Source organism: Eutrigla gurnardus (assembly GCF_963514095.1).
Source record: "Eutrigla gurnardus genome assembly, chromosome: 16".
NCBI lineage: Eukaryota > Metazoa > Chordata > Actinopteri > Perciformes > Triglidae > Eutrigla > Eutrigla gurnardus.
Window position 1 is genome coordinate 11,172,306 of NC_139927.1, and position 18,705 is coordinate 11,191,010.

General features: G+C 40.4%; 2 protein-coding genes across 4 annotated transcripts; one reads left to right on the plus strand and one right to left on the minus strand.

Annotated features, from left to right (window-relative positions):
• The first annotated feature begins 293 nt into the window (after positions 1–293).
• On the plus strand, positions 294–7,764 carry nrbp1 (nuclear receptor binding protein 1). Of its 3 annotated transcripts, none has more exons than XM_084030091.1 (18): positions 294–401; positions 1,146–1,404; positions 1,510–1,632; positions 2,269–2,370; positions 2,480–2,569; positions 2,691–2,731; positions 2,978–3,072; positions 3,200–3,283; positions 3,440–3,498; positions 3,678–3,776; positions 3,867–3,999; positions 4,403–4,493; positions 4,835–4,885; positions 5,168–5,303; positions 5,473–5,526; positions 5,628–5,691; positions 5,924–5,979; positions 6,089–7,764. In XM_084030091.1, the coding sequence occupies exons 2-18, from the start codon at positions 1,174–1,176 to the stop codon at positions 6,182–6,184; spliced, it is 1,605 nt and encodes a 534-aa protein (XP_083886217.1). In that variant the 5' UTR covers positions 294–401; positions 1,146–1,173; the 3' UTR covers positions 6,185–7,764. The 3 variants fall into 3 exon arrangements, with proteins under 3 accessions (XP_083886217.1, XP_083886215.1, XP_083886216.1); XM_084030089.1 differs by lacking the exon at positions 294–401 and adding an exon at positions 421–877; XM_084030090.1 differs by lacking the exon at positions 294–401 and adding an exon at positions 421–830.
• Positions 7,765–8,598: 834 nt separating this feature from the next.
• LOC311026527 (macoilin) lies at positions 8,599–18,179 on the minus strand. The gene is made up of 11 exons (XM_084030141.1): positions 17,990–18,179; positions 16,438–16,579; positions 16,217–16,343; positions 15,895–16,018; positions 15,489–15,667; positions 14,517–14,979; positions 14,277–14,435; positions 13,672–13,842; positions 12,347–12,473; positions 11,422–11,596; positions 8,599–10,932 (listed from the first exon to the last, which is right to left on the minus strand). The coding sequence occupies exons 1-11, from the start codon at positions 18,064–18,066 to the stop codon at positions 10,742–10,744; spliced, it is 1,935 nt and encodes a 644-aa protein (XP_083886267.1). The 5' UTR covers positions 18,067–18,179; the 3' UTR covers positions 8,599–10,741.
• Positions 18,180–18,705: the final 526 nt, after the last annotated feature.

Consider the following 18,705-nt stretch of genomic DNA (forward strand, 5'->3'; position numbering starts at 1 on the left):
ATACAAGTACAACAACGTTTGCGTGAACATGGACCACGAGTACTTTAAGTACTCAGAAGAATTTGAGCATGTACTTCTCATTGGTGGTGGTTGGAAGCTCCAGATGAGGGACGTTGTGGGGAGTTTACTTTGTTAAATTAAATAATAAGCCTTTAAAATGTCATTTCTACATGGCCACGGCTGCTGTGTCCCAGTTGCACGACTGAGAGAACAAAAGTTGCTCCAGTGATTTGAGCAACGCTTCACCGCGGAAAGGGGGATGGGACAGACCGTATCTGGCAACCATACTCGGCTCACCGAGCTCGTCCTGCTGCATCTGGAAGTTGTCGCCATCATATTATTTGGCTAAATGTTAAGCTAGCTTTTGAGTCGGGCAGTCGTTGTTGGTCGAGGATATCAACGTAATGATATCATTAACCTCTGTTTGTTTCTTCTCTCATATGTGATGTAATTAATCGGTAAACGCGTCTGCGGCTGGCGCTGTTGTAAATATTGAGTAACGTTACTCACATTAGCAGCAGCTAATTTTTGGAGCACACTTTAGCTAAAATCTTGAGAAGCAGCAAGTCGCTAGCTAGCAGCGGACCGGCTAGCTAGTTCGCTGACTGCCAAGTGAAGCGTCGAGCGGCGTCCATTGCGTTAAAGTGAAGGAAGCAAAGGCTTTCGGACGTTATTACACGCTCCCCGGTTGCTGGCTCACGTTACGTTCGTTACGCACCGTAGCCAAGGAGCTAGCAGCGCAACCGAGCTAGCTACAACTCTGCTGTGAAACCGATGATTTTGAGCCAAAACAAGCTAACAAAATAAGAAGCTGGAATTGGTCTGCGACAGTTCGCTAAACTGAAGCTGGCATCGTCACATTTCCCGTCTTTAAAACGTTTGTGCTACTTCTACTCTACTATTTGTGATGAAGTTTGTTGTGGCCTTTCCTGTAGTGCTAATTAAGCTAACTTATTTTGCAGAGTCTCAAAGATTCGCCTGCTACAACTATGTTAGCCTGCCACGGCAACGAAAGTACATACCGTTGCTCAAGTTCATTTTGAAATGTGATATAGTTGGTCGGTTTTGTATTTTACTTCCTCGACGGGCAGTGTTTGGGACTCTGATGTTGATGTTGTATTTTGGCACTCCTGTGTGTCTCACAGCTGGCTGCTGGGCCTGACAACCGAGAAGATGTCTGAGGGAGATAACAAGCAGGCCTCAGACACTGCCCAGGAAGTGAAGGCAGAGTCCATTGCTGCTGCACCCACAGGTCAGACCGTGTCGTCTGTGTCACCCCCTGTATCCATGGTGACCCAGCCTCCAGCTACTGCTGCCACAGAGGATGAGGAAGAAGAGAGTGAGGATGAGTCTGAGATTTTGGAGGAAAGCCCATGTGGACGTTGGCAGAAACGCAGAGAAGAGGTAGCATGGGGCAAGAGGCCATATGTCTGCAGAGGGGTCAAGTTTACCTTCACTAAGGTATAAAAAAAAAAAGCCTGATGCATGGTTTTCTTTTCTTTCTTGAAGGTGAATCAGCGCAATGTCCCTGGGATCGACAATGCGTACTTGGCCATGGACACTGAGGAAGGAGTTGAGGTGGTGTGGAATGAGGTCATGTTCTCAGAAAGGAAGAATTTCAAACTGCAGGAGGTGGGTGCAGTTCTACGGTTGATAGTTATTGGTGTCTGAAGCATTTATATCCGCACAGAGTTAAATGTTTTGATATATAAGGGTCATGTTTTATTGCGTTAGGTTTCATTCGTTGCTGTGACCTCAATAACAATGTAATTTCCCTCTGTTGGCTCTAAGCTCCTTAAGTTGTCAGACTTGTTGCTGCCAGCAGCATAGCAAAGTACAAACTGTGGCTGGGTATTTGCAAAAACAATTTTTGGAAATTCTAAGCGGAGGGGGAAAGCAAACCGGTCGAAGTTAGATTTAAGCCTCTTGTTTGCTTAAACCTTTTGGAATTTTAGTTATTTAACTAGGTTGGTTTTGCATTATTCTGAATCGGTTTATATTTCACCAATCTTATCTTAATTGCAGAAATGGCTGTTGCTTTCTCAAATAAAAACATGAGAATGAGTATGTTTGTGTTAGAAAGCTATGGTGGTTTTACCTTATACTGACCACGACTCTGACCTGCTGACCAAGAGAAGCCCAGACCATTTAAAATGAATGTTTTTGAGACATAAAGAGCCCATTTGAGCTGTACTGTTAAAATGTTTAACATATGATAACATGAATGGAAAATATAACATCCATTTTTCTTGTTTTTTTCCTCCACAGGAAAAAGTCAAAGCAGTTTTTGACAATTTGATCCAACTGGAGCATTTGAACATCGTGAAGTTTCACAAGTACTGGGCGGATGTCAAAGAAAACAGAGCAAGGGTAGCTATTCATCTATAAATCGCCCTTTTATGAAATCATATAAAGATTCTTTAGTATAATGGCTTTTATTGTGATCAGATTAATTTTCTTCTTTTTTTTTTGGCTGCAGGTCATTTTCATCACTGAGTACATGTCCTCGGGAAGTCTCAAACAGTTTTTGAAAAAGACCAAGAAAAACCACAAGACCATGAATGAGAAGGTGTGACCATTTTCAAGCTTTAGAACAAATGATAAAAGAAACCTATTTAGATTGTTTTGGTTTTAAAAAAAAAACATATTTTGCATGAACTTTTATTTTCTGTAATCTTATTTTCTGACAGGCCTGGAAGCGCTGGTGCACACAAATACTCTCTGCTCTCAGGTCAGTAGAGCTACTTGGTGTTAAAGACTAAATTGTGGTATGGGTCATTTACACAAGTCACAGTCTAAAAGTAAAGATATTTTTTACTACAACTGCTATGTTAAAATGGGCCATCCAATTAAAAAACAATCCTATTTGTCTTGAAAGGAACATTTTGGAATTCACCAACTGCAAACAAAAAGCTATCTGTTCCCTGGTGTGATGGCATTTGTTTTATTGACGTTCCCATCGTTCGCTTGTTCCCAGCTACCTGCACTCATGTGAACCTCCCATCATTCATGGCAACTTGACCTGTGACACCATCTTCATCCAGCACAACGGCCTCATCAAGATTGGCTCAGGTAGAGATCATTTAATGCAAGAGAGTTCTTTCAGATCAGGTTTAATCCCAATGCCTTCAGTATTTTTTTTTTTACTAAGGTCTTAAATTGGTGGTGTTATTATTAAGGCTCTTCTCCACTATTTCAGTTGCCCCAGATACCATCAATAACCATGTGAAAACCTGTCGGGAAGAGCAGAAGAGCCTTCATTTCTTTGCACCAGAATATGGAGGTATGAGTTTGTTGTTAAAAGTCTTTCTTGCATTTCATATCCATTCTCCCATTCTCCAGTCACCTACATTCATCTGTCCAAAGATCCTGTAATTTGTTAATATCATTGTGTTGTGTGGTAGTTTCTGGATATTGATCAGCTTATTTCTGCTTTCAGCTGTTGCAAATGTTACCACAGCTGTGGATATCTATTCCTTTGGAATGTGTGCCTTAGAGGTGAGAGGATACCTTGTTCTACTCTGAGCTGGTAGTGCCTGTTGACGAGCGTAATCACTCTTTCTTTTGTTTATGGAAAATGTACTTGATTGGTAATGCACTGATGAAAAAAAAAAAAAGTGAATAGAAACATGAATCGCCTCCAATCAACACCCTTCTTTGTCCGGTCCCTTCCTCAGATGGCTGTGTTGGAAATCCAGAGTAATGGAGATTCGTCTTATGTGTCCCAAGAAGCCATAAACAGTGCCATTCAGTCCCTAGAGGACCCATTGCAACGGGTGAGGAAGGGAGAGGCAAGCAGTTAAAGCCTGTGTGTTGGTTAGGATAAATGCATAACCTTAACATTTTATCCCACAATGTTTTCTCAGGAATTTATCCAAAAGTGTCTGGAGGTCGACCCAAGTAAGCGACCCACAGCTAAGGAGCTGTTGTTTCACCAGGCTTTGTTTGAGGTGCCCTTACTCAAGCTGCTGGCTGCACACTGCATCGTCAGCCACCAACGTGAGTGGAAGCACCCACACACAAAGTTCTTCACTGATATTTACAGTACAGTAGAGAGGAAGGATCTCAGCCAGCCGTGATTGGTTGTTCGTCATCACATGACATGTCATGTGTGCTGTGGCTTCCCAACAGTTGAACTATATTTATCTCAGGGCGATGGTGGTGCCATCTCTTTTGAGCGTGCCTTCCATGCTTCTACAATAGATCAGTTTGTCGAGAGTTATGTAATTTCTTATAAAGATTACATTTGTCATATGCCAAAGACTGATGACTTATTTATTTTCTTTACTTGTGTAGGGCTCTGATATAAAGTCCCAAAACCCACCATGCGTTCACAACAATACAGAAAAATAACCATCATGGGTGAATGCTCTTATCTGATTGCTGTCTTGTTTATGTGTAGATATGATTCCAGAAAATGCTTTAGAAGAGATGACAAAGAACATGGACCCCAACTTGGTGATTGTTGAGGCCAAGGAGGGAGTTCAGATGAAGTAAGTCTTAAGTAAAACCACACAACACTGTCTCATCGAAGTAATGGGATGGAAAAGCATGTGGAGGGAGGGAAATCTTTGGTAGTGTTTCTGTCATATCATCACACTTTAACCAATATATTTATATATTGTATATATTTCTTATCACAAACCACTGTTTGTCTGAGCTTTTGGCTATAACATTATTCTGATCTAGATGTAATGTTGCCTGTAATGTTTTTCCTGTTCCTAAAGGATGCATTAGAGTTTTGTGATATAACACCTAAACTTACCGGTTCTAAATTAAAACTTGTCAATGTTGGCTGAGTATTAAGCATGAGTATTTTTTCTTTCTGCTTCAGGCTCTCTCAGTTTCCTGCCCTTGAGCTGGACAAGTTCCTGGAAGATGTACGGTAAGAAACAATTATACAACAGCAGTGAGAGTGCTTGCAGCACATTGATTTGATGACTCGGGCTTAGTCGCCTGGTTCCGCTATTAAAATTAGGTGGGAAAAGTCCAAATATGATCACTTATGACTACAAAATCATAGTCCACAAACCAGTTGACAATTATTACATCCACTTTTTTACAGTCCATGGTAAAACCATAGCTTTTTGTGTTCACAGCTGCACAGCACGAAATAATTTGCACTTGTCCTGAAAGTATGCCTTTTTTCCCCCCTTTGATGAATCAGGAATGGGATTTATCCTCTGACTGCGTTTGGGGTGCCATGTCCTCAACAACCTCAGCAGGAGACGGTGAAGTCGCCTATCGTGCCCCCCTCAGTAAAAACTCCAACTCCTGAACCTGCAGAGCTCGAGACCAGGAAGGCAAGAACTGATATGCAGATGCACACTGACGTTAGATCTCTGTCAAGTGATATGAACAGATCCTAATCATGATTTGTTTGATTTGTATTTATTGCTTAGTTTGTACCACCTCATCATTTTCCCATCATACTCGACATGTTGTCTCATATTAAGCTGTTTTCATTCACAGGTCCTTCACATGCAGTGCAATATTGAGCCTGTTGATGAGGGCACCAAGCATCATGTAAGTTTCAATGCTGCCCGTCTGATGAGTGATAATCTTTCTGCTTCTCTGTATTGTATTGTGCGTTTATATTTTGCTAAATCATTTTATTTTGCTTTCAGCTGACTTTGCTGTTGAAACTTGAAGATAAGTTGAACAGGCACTTAAGCTGTGATTTGTTACCAAGTGAGTATTTCATGACATTCATCGACATTAAGTCTTTATTTGTTTGTGTTAAAATTGAAGAAGAAATGAAGATTAACATGCACGACCTGGATATTTTGGTTCATGGTTGAGACCTCAACCCTTAGACCACCACAGCATCCTCGGTTTTAGTAACCAGGTGCACTTACTAGCGTGTAACACTTCATCACCTTCACCATGCGTGACTGTCTGATTGCCTTGTATTTCTGTTCAGATGAGAACGTGCATGAGCTGGCTGTGGAGCTCGTTCAGCTGGGATTCATCAGTGAGGTGAGTGGAGTTCATCACCGTGACCCCGCTGACCTGAAGGTTCATGCTATTAGTAGTATAACCACAACCTCTGAGATACATTTCTAACCTCGCTGTCTCTGCATTTCAGGGTGATCAGCCACGACTTGCATCTGTTCTTGAAGAGGCCTTTTCAAAGTTCTACAGCCGGAATGATTCTCTCAATCCAGTGACTGTTTCCTCGTAGCGGAGGACTCACTAGGCCTTCTTCCAGCCCTCCTCATCCTCTACAACAGGACTAGCTTTTTGCTCCATCTCTGAGTTGCAGGAAAGCTTTGCGAGGACAGAGGAGGAAGCCTTGGTCTGGTTGCAGATCCTGCAGCCTGTTGTCGTATCTTCTGGTGGGAAAAACTGCCACTAAGTGGTTGTCGCTTTCTATCTTCTTTTTTTCCCTCTCCCACCCAATACAGCCATCTGCTTCTCTTTTTAAAAGAGACAATTCTAGTCACAACTTAGAGGAAAATACAAATGTTTTCACTTTTTGGCTTATTTCTTTCATTTCTCAACTAGTGAAGAAAGAGTTAAGCAACATGAAACTTGATCAACAGTATTTTCCTCAAGTCAGTATTAAATCTGTATTTTAAATATTTTTACTGTTAAATAGTTGTCTGTATAAAAACAAAACTTTGCATACTGAAGTGTATGTATTATAGTGTCGTAAGGTTTAGTCTGGTCCTTTAAAATTTCTCTTGAGCAGCGAGTGAGGCATCTTCCTACCTTTATCGGTTTTCAACGATTCTTGAATGCATCAAGCTAGTCATGCAATGGATGCAATGTTTATTTCAATTCTGCAATTATATTGGAAATAGTCATGAAACATGCAGTTGCAACACAATTTGAAGAGCTGTAGCTAAAATATGAAAAGAAACCCAACTATTTATTTGTGTATTTTTCTTGAGTGTGTACAGTAATTCACTTCCAGAACTATGGCCGATGGTTGTTTGAATGTATGCTTTGATTTGCTCTCTTTCCTTAAATTGCTGTTATTTTCTATGAAAGAGGGTGTCGTCACTTGATTGTTGTGCAACTACACAACTAGCTTCTGTAATCCAAGTGGCTCATTGCTGCACATGTCAATTAGGTCCAGGCCAATAAAAAAGTTGTAATTGGTGACATTTTACCCAGGAGAGGTTGGTTAGATTCATGTGAAGATGCTTTTTCTTCGGGTTCCAGCAGGTTTGGTGACTGCATGTATGCTTTCTATGTCTAAATGGAAACCGATGCATGCAACAAGCTTCTGGAGTTGATTCTGTGGTAATTTAAACAGCTATGGTGATACAGTTAAGTCATTTATCATACAGAGGAAGTTGTGTCAGCGTAGGCCTGTCAACATTTAGACTGTGTGACTCTAAATCAGTTTCCTTCATGGTTGAGGTATTCTGCGTGACACCAGATATAAAACTTTGCCCGTGCCATGTCGATATTTACTTATTGGCTCAGACCACTCTTATACGTTAACTGTTTGGGGATCTCTCTGTTACTTTGCACTGCTGTACACTTTTCTATTCTGTTGGAAATGTCCTGTTCTTCGCAAAAAAAAGGAGGAATTTAGGTAAATTGGAAAGGTGTTGTTAAAAATGACAGTGGTCCAGTCTACTATGCTGCGACGCTACCTTCTGACAGGGTCTGTAGATACTTCGAGATACAAGTGTGGAACTGCCTTGCATGCTTGTAACCATCTTGTACACTGTGTGCTGGACACTGTGCTCTGTTTCCCCAATGCATTTATCCCCTTTTTCACTTCCTGAAATAAATATTTACACTTCAGCATTTTGTTTGGTGTCATAACCTTTCAAATTCAAAGGAAGTATATGTGTGTAGAAAGTGAATAAGAGAATAATAATGCTTTCTGTCATGAACTTCAATACGGTGGTTCCCAATGTTGACACCCTAGTGTCATAAATATGTCTATCCTATTATTAAAATGACTCAGTGGATGCGATAAGGCACGTCATAAAAATGTTTAAAGATGAGAAAATTATGGTTGCAAAAAGATTCTTACCTTTTATCTACACGTCTTAAAGGGTAAACAAAGTTTCTCAGTGTTGGTTCCAGCAGAAGGGTTGGAATGATTTCCTCAGTTTGTAACAAAAAAAATATATTTTATCTTCAGAATGTTCAGAAGATAAAGCTGTTGTGAACAATGGGTTCAATGTTTACTTTGGTGACTACCGAGTGAAAGATTAACCCATAATCTGTGTTAATGTTAACTTTTCTCACAGGACACAGGATACACTCAGTTCCTGCCACTCCAAAACAGATGGGGCAGTGGAGCATAATCATCTTTTCTCATGAACTTTAGAGAAAGGACACAGTATAGTATAAGTCCTAGTACAGAATGTCATAAAATGTTTAAAAAGTCATAGAATTGCATGTCGAAAAATGCCATTGATATTCATAGTATGGTATGTGTCGAAAAGACTAGTAGCATGTCAAAAAAAAATTAAAAAGTCAGATTAGTATGTCGAAAAAAGTCATAGTATGGCATGTCGCCAAAAAAAAAACCCATTAAAAAGTCATACTGTAGTGTGCCGAGAAAAGTCATAGTATAGCATGTCAAATGTTTTTTTTTTTTATATAAAAAAAAAAAGTAATAGTATGCAAAAAAAAAAAAAGTAATAGTATAACAAGTCGACAAAAGTCATAGAAAAGCATGTTGAAAAAAATATGAAAAAGTTGTAGGAAAAAAGTTTCATAATGTGCTTCCCCTTGTGGGGAAACAAAACATTTTGGTGTAATAATAATGTTCACACAGACACACAATTGAGACCAAATTTCATTGCTTAAATTATTTATACAAAAAAAAAAAAAAACTTCCTGCTGTATCAGGAGCGTGATCCCTACCCTCAGAGCATCACTGTTGGAATTCATTATTTGTTCAAAATGTTAAGAAACTGTAGCCCTTGTACAAGTATATTAATGTACATACTTAAAGTCACAATGTGTGCTCAAATAACAGTTGAAGAAAACACATTTCATGCTGACAAACACATTGCCGTACAAAATTACAGCAGTATAATAAAAGGTACAGCGAGACTAAAAAATATTTTCGATATAAAACACTCTATAAACGCACTCTAAATAAAAAGCTACCAAAATGGCGACATCCAGTTCATGAGTGTTTTTCAGCTGCATGGGTGTTTTCAATTCTGTACATTGTGAGTAAAAAAAAAAAAAAGAGGAAAACCCTACAAAAACAGTACATAGCACTTCAATTCAAACACATTACTCTTTCACGTTAAATTTGTGTTTTACTTCCCAGTTTGAAAGTAATGTATATAGGCACAGTAATTAAACTCATGAACCACGTTTGGTCAACGCCATCCCTTGTTATTCACAACTCCACTTTAACTCACGGACAAGGTGAAATCCTGGCAAACATTCGGTTCATTTTTCCTCTCTTTCCAGAGGTTTACCATGGTGGAGCAGAGCGCTACTAAATGTAGCCATTAGCTGTCAGCTGAACAAAGAGGGATAAATTGCATCTCGGACTGTTAAACATCACTGCACATCAAGTGACACCCGTTAAATTGAAACGTCCACAAACTCTGAAGGGGGTCTCATTCCAAAAACACATTTTATAATTAAAAGAGTGTTAATTCGATCTTAATTCCAGCACTATTCAAATCATCTTAATCCACTATTTACAGGCACACACTTCCCTTAAACATTTAGCATTTGTTGATGTTGTCAGTTAGTAATTCCATTGATGTTTAGAGAAAAATTGTAAATAGAATATTGTTTGAACCTGATATTTTAGGTTCAAAGCAAGTAAATCAATTTAACTAATTGGGGGGTTTGGATATATTTCAACACTTTTTCTCATCTCTCTATATTCATATTGAGACATTTGTTGAGTTGTATTGAACAGTGCATTTTGACACGTCACAGTACGAAAAGCACAGGTAATGAAATTAATGATGAAATTAGCTTCCGCAAGTAAATAAGTCATTATTTTGAGATACCAATTCATCATTTTGAGAATGTTTCTCATTACATTTTAGGATACTAAGTTATTATTTTGAGATAGTTTCTCATTATAATTACTTACAGGATATTTGGTGGAAACAGGCTCCCATACTCTTGTTTTTAATATATACTAAAAATATTTTGACACAAAGGGATAATCAAAATTGTAAACGCTACCGAAATATTTAGGATGCTTTAGTCAATATCCCCGCAGGTCAAGATCATTTCTCATATTAGTCCCTACCTTACAACTTTGTAAATATAATACTTTGATAATGACATAAATAATGCTGAGTGATAGTTTCACTGCTATGCCAGGAAAATATATTGTGCAGTTAATTGGTCTTTTAAAGCCACAGTAGTTAGTGGGTCTGTAGGGTCGCACTGATTAATCTCCTTGTGTTTTGAACTTAGATATCCCGAAATCATTAATTTAGACAAAGTTACAGGGTCTGAATGAAATAAATGTTGTGCTTTCCTCTGTTGCATCCCAACTAGATGGTTTATGCCGTATCTTTACATAAAACTTGTGCCTACACTAGCTCTGCATATCCGATTTCTTAATGTGGAGAGAAACTCTTCATCGCTGTAAAGTTAGCACCATCAGTGCAGCAAAAGGCATTCGACTTGTGGAGGTTCATTCGCGTTCCACTCGAGGCTGGAAGTAGGTGACTCCACGGTGTCATTTAGCTCTGCAGTATAAGTCCACTAGGCCTCTTTCCATCATGTTTTATGACGGAGGGCTCTGAGGATCAGAAAAAGGCGACGACATCCTTTATTTCTTCAGACACTGGTACATCAGTGCTCGTGGATTCAACATGTAGCGCTCAGAGTTGAGTAACTTGGTGAGATACTGCGGCACCGGAGGCCGAGGAGCCATGTAGGATACGCCGGGACTGACGGCCATCACCTCCGCAATCTTCTGCTTCATCTCCTTTATCTCCCGGTCCTGCCTCATCACTTTATCTGTCGGACAAACAAAGGGAGAATGTGATGATGATCTATCTGAACAAAACCTGTAAATATCGTAAAGGTGTGTTTGCCACAGAGCTTATTTACTGCAATAATTAAAAAAACAATGGAAAAATCCTATTAGCTTCGTGGTGAGGGAACTACAAAAATATGTCATCCCTGCAGCCAAGAGTAATATGGCTTTCAGTCCAAATAAAATGTGCAACAACGTTCTAATTATTACGTTTGTGTAACGCCACCTATAAGCAAATGGCTATAACATTTTGCAGGAGTTGCAAAAAACTCAATCGAATCACGTGTTCCTTCGTTTATAGTCCACTTTCCCTCAAAATAAATTTCTACGCTGTTGCCAACTTTTGAGACATCACGTTAACAGACACATTGTTAGTAGAGCAGTAAGTTGAAGAAGTCACACACCACAGGCACTAAGAATACATGTGAAATGCTAAGTTGCACAAGGAGCGAAGGGTAAGAGCTGCGAACCTTGAGCGATTTCCAGCTGACGGCGGGCGTCTCCCAGAGCCGAGAACAGGTCCAGCTTGATGCGAGTCTCGGCACTCAGGTTGTACTCCAGATGTTGGGCCTTCTCCTGCATGGCTGACAGAGTGGACAGCAGCATGTCTGTCTCTTGCTCCACACAGCGGTACTTTCCCAGAGCCTGAGTCCAAAAAACACAGTGACAGTGAGAACACATGTACTTCAAAACGTTCCAAAAAAATCCAAAACATCGATCAACCGTGTGCGAGGACCGCCTAAGGGATCCAGTGCTTTGGTTTCGTAAGTATTATTTGCCTTTTTTAAAATGTCATAGTCGTGACTATGTTGCCTTCAGGAACACGTGTGACTTAGGAAACCAATGCACCGCGGAGAGAAAACTATTTCCATGATGAATTGGCCAGCCATTCAAATCAATAAAAAGGAAACTGCACATTATATCAGTGATTCTTTCTGCGTTAACACTGACTTTAAACATTTTGAAGGAGGTGACCTGTACTCCGAAACTTTTTTACTCAAGCGATGCAATGTTTTTATGAGCTGGCTTTTTGTTTCAGCATGCGTCATGGAGAGTATGTCACTAAAATCAAATCAAATACCACACATTACAACAATGTACACACCTGATGTCAAGACAACAAAAACAACCATACACTATAACCGCATACTGTTATGATGACAGAGTGCAAAATGTTGACTGCAGGCCACAAATAATAGATTAGAAAAAAACAAAACATTAATGGCCCGATGAAGAATTGAGTTTTCTAATAGATTGTACGAACACAAAGAATTACAGACACAAATCAGAACTCAAACAGCAAAATGACTACATGACCAAACTGAAGACAACCAAGTATTTGGACCACAGACATTTAAACTCACAAGACCATTCCCAAGTAGAGTAAAAAGATACCTCAACATCATTCTCTAGATCTATCACACGACTCTCTTTCACTTGACACTCCAGCTGTAGTTGTTTGTACTCTGTCTCTAGATCTTTAACTCTTTTCCTTAACATTTGGGTTTCACAGTGTTCCTGCCTGGTGTAGGAGATGGAAGAAATAACAAGTTTTGAGTGGTAAAGAGAGGGGTTTCATTGGAAATGAAGACTGTTTTAAACAGAAAGAAACATGACATTTCATCAGCATTGGTCTTTTTTTAGAATATGCACATGTAATAAAGATGGTTACATGAAATGCAAAGAAATCTATTAACAATCTGTAAAAAAGTGTCATTCACAGAATGGTTTTGGGAAATACACTTATTTTCTTTCTTGTCAAGACTTAGATGAGACAATTGATACGCAGGCTTGGGGAGTGGCAGATTTCATGGAGCGGTGGTATGTAATTAGGATACAGGTAACTGTATTCTGTTACAGTAATAACAGCACATGTAGGTTAATTTAATTTAACTTATAAGGGTAGTGCTGCTGCTGCAGGTTGAAAAGCCAGCAACACAAATGCACCAAATGATTGGAGTCCTTGGATGATGACATCATTTCTACAGCTGGAAGGCAGAACTTGCACTCTACTGTGATGTTGTTCCACTTTTGTCTATTTTCATGTTTGGCATTGAGGTAATCCAAAAGTAACGGAATGAAAATGACTTTAGTATTGTAATACTTAGATTAGTTTACTGATTACACCTGAACGGGTAACTTGGGCGTGGTATCCTTATTGATATGAAATTAAATCATCAAGGGCTTGAGGGCATTTTGAGCCCGTTAAACCCACTTGCTGTAAGTTCCCATTTCTGCAGACTTCGCCTAAGGGAATTACCCACAAATCATAGCGTTGTGACATTAAACGTGGGGTGACTTTAAATAAAAAGGTAAACAAAGAGGACGGCAAATGTGCAGATACATTAACATAAAGGATTTCATTTGTATCATTAAACACCTAAAGTCAATAAATAATGTTGCTACCTGGTAGGACCAACAGTGAGTGAGCTTTAGAAGTACCTGTAGGCATATTTTCCTACTATTGGAGAGAGCCAGGCTGCCGTTTCACTGTTTACAGTCTGCTGTTGGCTCCAGCTCCATAGTGAACACACTATGGAACACACTAGCGAAATCCATCTCTTCATCTAACTCTCAGCAAGAAATAAAAATAAGTAATAATTCAAACTATTTCTCAAAATGTTTGATCGTAGACTCACAGCAGCAATTATTCATATTCAGCAGCATACAAATACAGATTCAGCTTTACGTTCCAGGCAAAAAAGCCTGGTGTGATTTACCTGTTTGTTAGACTCCGCGCTGTGCTGGCTGCTTCCTCCTGTTTCTGAGCCTGAAGCTCAGCCAACTGTTTCTCAACAGAGAGTCTGGCCTCTGTCTCTGCTCTGGTCTTCTTCTCCAGCATCGCACTGCTCTGTTTGTCCCTCTGCTTGGTTTTAGTCAGACACAGAATCCTGAAGGGGAAACCATTCATCCAGCTTGACATCGTATCAAAAATAAGATTAAACATGTGGGTTACAGAATCCTGGTTGTTTGCTTTAAAAACCGGAGCTTGTCTCATCAGAAGTGATTTTTTTTTTTGTTGGTATTTTCTATATTAAGCTGCTGTTGTGCGTTTCTGAATCATTTCTGCACTCCCTAAATGTTAAATAGAGCTGGAAGTGGCTGATATACTTTAAAATAAACCTATCTAAAGCCCATACATAGTGATGTCATATGATATTAATTCCATTTTATAAAGGTCCATCCATCCTTTTGAGGCTAAAAGGATTTCTGCAGACACTTATCCCTCTCTTACTTATGATTAAAAGATTGATGCAACGTGTACAACCGCCCACAGGTGGAGCCAAAGGCAAGCTCTCTGCAGTTAATCTGGTGGATGACTCACTTGCTCTGGAGAAGCATGTTGGACTGTCTGAGCAGGGAAACCTCTGGTCTCAGGCTCCTCTCGCTGTTTGTTAAGTTGCAGATGTGGCTTCGCAGCTCCTGCTCGCTCTGCCTGCTCACCTGCAGCTCGCCCTTCAGCCTTCTCAGCTCCTGCTCCAACCTGAGAGAACAAACGGTGGAGTTACAGATACTAGATGTGATTTCACGTTCACGCGCCTAACTGAAGTTAAAGGCGGCATACTTGGTCATCTGCTCGGCGTGGTGATTCTGAGCTGCTATGGCACTCTTCTCTGTTGCGTCCCGGTTGGGGCTGACTGTTTTAGAGTTGGATCTCTGCTTCTTCTCGGTCCTCCCTGCAGGTGGTGAAGGAGTGTTTGTGCTGCTTCTGCGGGCCTTTGGCGACGAGCTTTTAGCCGCCCGCGTGGCTTTGCTTCCTTGCTCGTCTTGAGGTAGAATTTCTGGGGTTGCGGAGGATTCTGGTCCTCCGGCTCCAAAGTGGAGCGGATCTCTGGACTCACTGGGTTTGGATGATAACGGCCGCCTGTTTGCTTCAGCTGACCTCACCTCCTGTGTTCCCTTCTCTGTCGCTCTTTCCTCACTGCGGATCTGAAGGCAATCCACAGTGTGCGCCTCATCGTGGGCCACCACGCCGCCATCCTGACACTGATACTGAGTCGATTCGGGCTTTATCTTCCATTTAGCGCCTGCAAGTACAGGCACAAACAAAGTCAACAAAAACTCTCTTATATAATCTCAATGTTGCAGCCAGGATATCACAGAGTTTGTTTTTATTTTGATATCATCAAGATATAAAAAGAAACGGTGGTTGTCTCTTTACTGCCACTTGAATTAATGAAGATGTCATCATTTTCACTTTTCATGAATAAAATGAACATTTTGTAAGAAATCCCTCATTTGCTGAAGGGATTTCCTCAGTTGTCACTGCCTGAAGAGTTTTGAATGATGTATGGTTGTTTTAATCGAATTGTAGAACATTTCGAGTATTTAACTGAATTAATAATAATAAAATTACATTTTTGCATTTATAATTGTTGCCCCAAAGACCCGGATTCTGGTTTGCCTTTCCCACTGTTCATTTGGAATAGACAGTATAGGACAAAAAGAGTGGCGAACCTCTGATCTCAAAAACTAGGAACATCCTGCAGATTGTAAGAATGGTAGATTCAAGTGCGTATGGGTGCAGAAGACTTACCACTGCTGCCATCTGTGCCGGTCTTGGGGTAAACATGCAGACCCGGTGGGAGCGAGTGCTGCAGGAGGTGCATGTGGAAGTCATTCTCACTCTGCACAGCTTTCTGTATGCGAAGCTTGAAGATGTTGGTGAAGTAGCAGGTGGCATCAAACCCCAGATACACTACAGGATATCCAATGCTGAATGTGAACACAAAAGGGGGAAAACACAATGAGAATATGTGTGCCACATTTAAAAGATCTAAACACGTCTTGGCTAAAACTATTCTATAATTAATGGTTAGTCTATTCATACATTCATACATTCATGCATTTTTTTTTACTTATTTCATTGTTTCTTTATCACAACTCAGTTTTACATACGAATTTGTGAAAATTCTTTGGGACAGAAGGGTGACTCAACATACCAGTGTGCAGCAAAGAGGTGAGACAGGTTGGCATGAGAGGTTTTAAGGTCTTTGAGTCTCAGTGAAGCCTCTGTGTACACAAGCAGAATCCACAGAGACACCGTCGATATACAGATGCCTTTCTCTGCAGAAAAATATGAAAGAATCCGATGTGAAGAAATTTGTTCAAATAAAATCACTGCTGATTCAATTCAATTGTGAGTTTTTCCCTAAAAAGCTGCATGTCACCTATAAACAAAGCTTCATTTTCAATGAGAGGAACAGAGCGTGGTATATTTCCACGTGTGGTTAAAAGAATAAAACTAACGATAGTCCAACTCACCTGTGTGCCATATGTAATTGAATAACACATAGGTGCTTGCCACAAAGAACAGCCAGTGCAAAGGCACAAAAATTAAACAAAAGATGTCCAGAGTGAAGGCAGCGCAAACAAAAACCACACAAATAACCTGCAAAGTAAAAAAATAAACAACAAATTATTCATTTGTGCACTGTGTTCATTGTGTGGGACTATCAGCGTCTTGGCAGAGTAGGGATTCTCACCAGGCCGTGGCAGTGGAAAGTGGTGTAAACACTCCCGAAGAAGAGCCAGCATGGCCACAAGTACTCCAGTCTGAACTCAAGGATGAAATCCGCCAGCAGCACCAGTGTCCACATCACCATAAACTTCAGGAAGGTATATGCACTGCAAACAGATGAAGTCCATCTCTATTAATACATAAAACATGAGGGGGCAGATTTCTAATAGTCTGTATTTCTAATATTCTTGGCTCTGATTCTTACAGCTAAAGACATTTCAGATACAGCGAGGCCTCTTAAGCCGAAGCAAAATAACACACACACACACACAGAAGCCAAAACAAGACAATACAAATTGTCTGCACGTTGCTAAACCTGTAATTGAGCAGCTGCGACTAGAAATTGCAGTCCGTCGTTTTAAGTAGAGACACTACAGAACAATGAGCGTTCCCTCTTTCAGTTCACGAGGCGACTACGAGCCAAACGGGAGCTGGGGCTTCCTCCTTTGTTCTGCCTGTCCGTAGACTGCTATCACATCACCCCTTCTTTGTTTGGTAACCATGGCAATATTTCATCTGGAGGAGAGAGGCAGCACCATAGAGTCTTCCCATTGCTCACGCAAGTTTTAAATCTCCCCTTCAATGTCGCTGATGTGAAATGTATTTGCGTTTATACTCAATAAAATATGAAATATGCAACAATTATAAAAAAAACAACAATGTTTTATCTGAGAGTGAGGAGGTACAAAATTGAACTAGCACACACTAGCGCTAAATCCATCACAAAAGTTAAAATTCGCCATAAAATTTTCCTGAAAGAGTGTATTTTAATTGATCTCACGTTTTGTTTTTTGTTTTAAATAACTGCCAAATAGGCATGTTAATCTTTAAGAGTGAAGAGGGTGATAAATGGAGGACTACAGCATCTTAAATTCCTCAAAGAAGTTCAAATATATATTGCCAATAGAGAGTATTTCCAATAGAGAGTATTTGAATATATCTTTATTAAATGTTTCTATCATAACTGCCAAATACATAAATCATTCCATTTATAGTGTCGCTTATATGAAACAATGCACAATTAAAAACAAGGGGTTTCTTCCTCCTCGGGCGGTATTTTCTCGTCTAGACGGTTTCAAATTATGCTCTTTTATAGGCAAAATCAGCTGCTTTCCATCAGTCAAAATACAGTTGGTAACCAACAAACACAACGCGTAGATTTTACGCATAATTTGGCCTGATCGCAGTAGACCGCGTTTAAAAAAAAAAAAAATAACAATCAAAAAGCAGATGTGGCGAGCCCGAGGAGGAGAGGGCCAGGCGTCAACTTGCTTGATTTCTGTCTTTCCGTAAACATTATGGAAGTAAGTCTGCACCGCATTGCCCCGTCTGCGTGGCGAAACCCGCAACAGAGCGCGTTCATCTCCCCCCCGGACTGCTTCCACGCGAAGCCGCGAGACGCGAGGCGATGCGGGACGTGCGGGCAGACAGGTGAGCGCGCGGACGACGGGCGAAATTTCACACAAAGACGAGGCGCCACAACAAAAGCGGCGTCTCGCGGCGCTAACGTTAGCTACCTTTCAGACAGCTTCTCCGTTATCTTCAGTTTTTTCATTTTCCGTAGCCTGCCCGCGTCCACGTAGCGTTTCTTCATCGTATGGCTTCTACTCCCTCCGTGCTGTTTGCTGTGGTTCTCACACCGCGGCGGCGGGAGACGGGGACGGGCAGAAATAAAAGGAGACCCTTCGTGGTGGAGGAAGATGCTCGGTTCAACCTGCGTTGATGATGATGGCTGGGAGAACTGGTACAGGCTCCCAACGGTTCTGCGCATGCTCAGTGCGTGTTGTACCTACAAGTGTTCATCGCAGGAGGGGAGCAGAACAACATGCTGCATCTAATATATGTATTAATACAAATAATATACTATTGGAGGCGTGATGATATTGCCAGGCCTGTAATTGATGCAGCAGTAAAACATCGTGCTACTAATTATATATATTTTATATGCTGCCAACTATAAATCCCAACATACTTTATATACTAGGGGTTGACCGATATGACCTTTTCAGAGCCCATACTGATTATTACTAATCTAGGAGACCGATATTTGTCTGCAGTAATAAAAAAAAATGATGTGTCATTTGATGTGTCTTTTTTTTTTACACATCTATAGTCAGAGAAAGAACAACACAAGATAAACGTGTTAGATAGATATTAGACCGTGACAAGAATGGGAGAAACACCGTGGAATAACAACAGTATGTTGTAGTAAACTTACACTGACAAACATGGT

Bases quoted from the DNA above. Each gene is read 5' to 3' on its own strand.
- nrbp1 (XM_084030091.1), top strand. From the start codon at position 1,174: ATGTCTGAGGGAGATAACAAGCAGGCCTCAGACACTGCCCAGGAAGTG. The intron at 3,284-3,439 runs GTATGAGTTTGT...TTCTGCTTTCAG, and splicing joins CTTTGCACCAGAATATGGAG to CTGTTGCAAATGTTACCACA. The intron at 5,527-5,627 runs GTAAGTTTCAAT...TTTTGCTTTCAG, and splicing joins ATGAGGGCACCAAGCATCAT to CTGACTTTGCTGTTGAAACT.
- LOC311026527 (XM_084030141.1), bottom strand. From the start codon at position 18,066: ATGAAGAAACGCTACGTGGACGCGGGCAGGCTACGGAAAATGAAAAAA. The intron at 13,843-14,276 runs GTGAGTCATCCA...TTTCCCCTTCAG, and splicing joins AACATGCTTCTCCAGAGCAA to GATTCTGTGTCTGACTAAAA. The intron at 10,933-11,421 runs GTTCGCAGCTCT...TTTGTCCGACAG, and splicing joins TCAGCTGGAAATCGCTCAAG to ATAAAGTGATGAGGCAGGAC.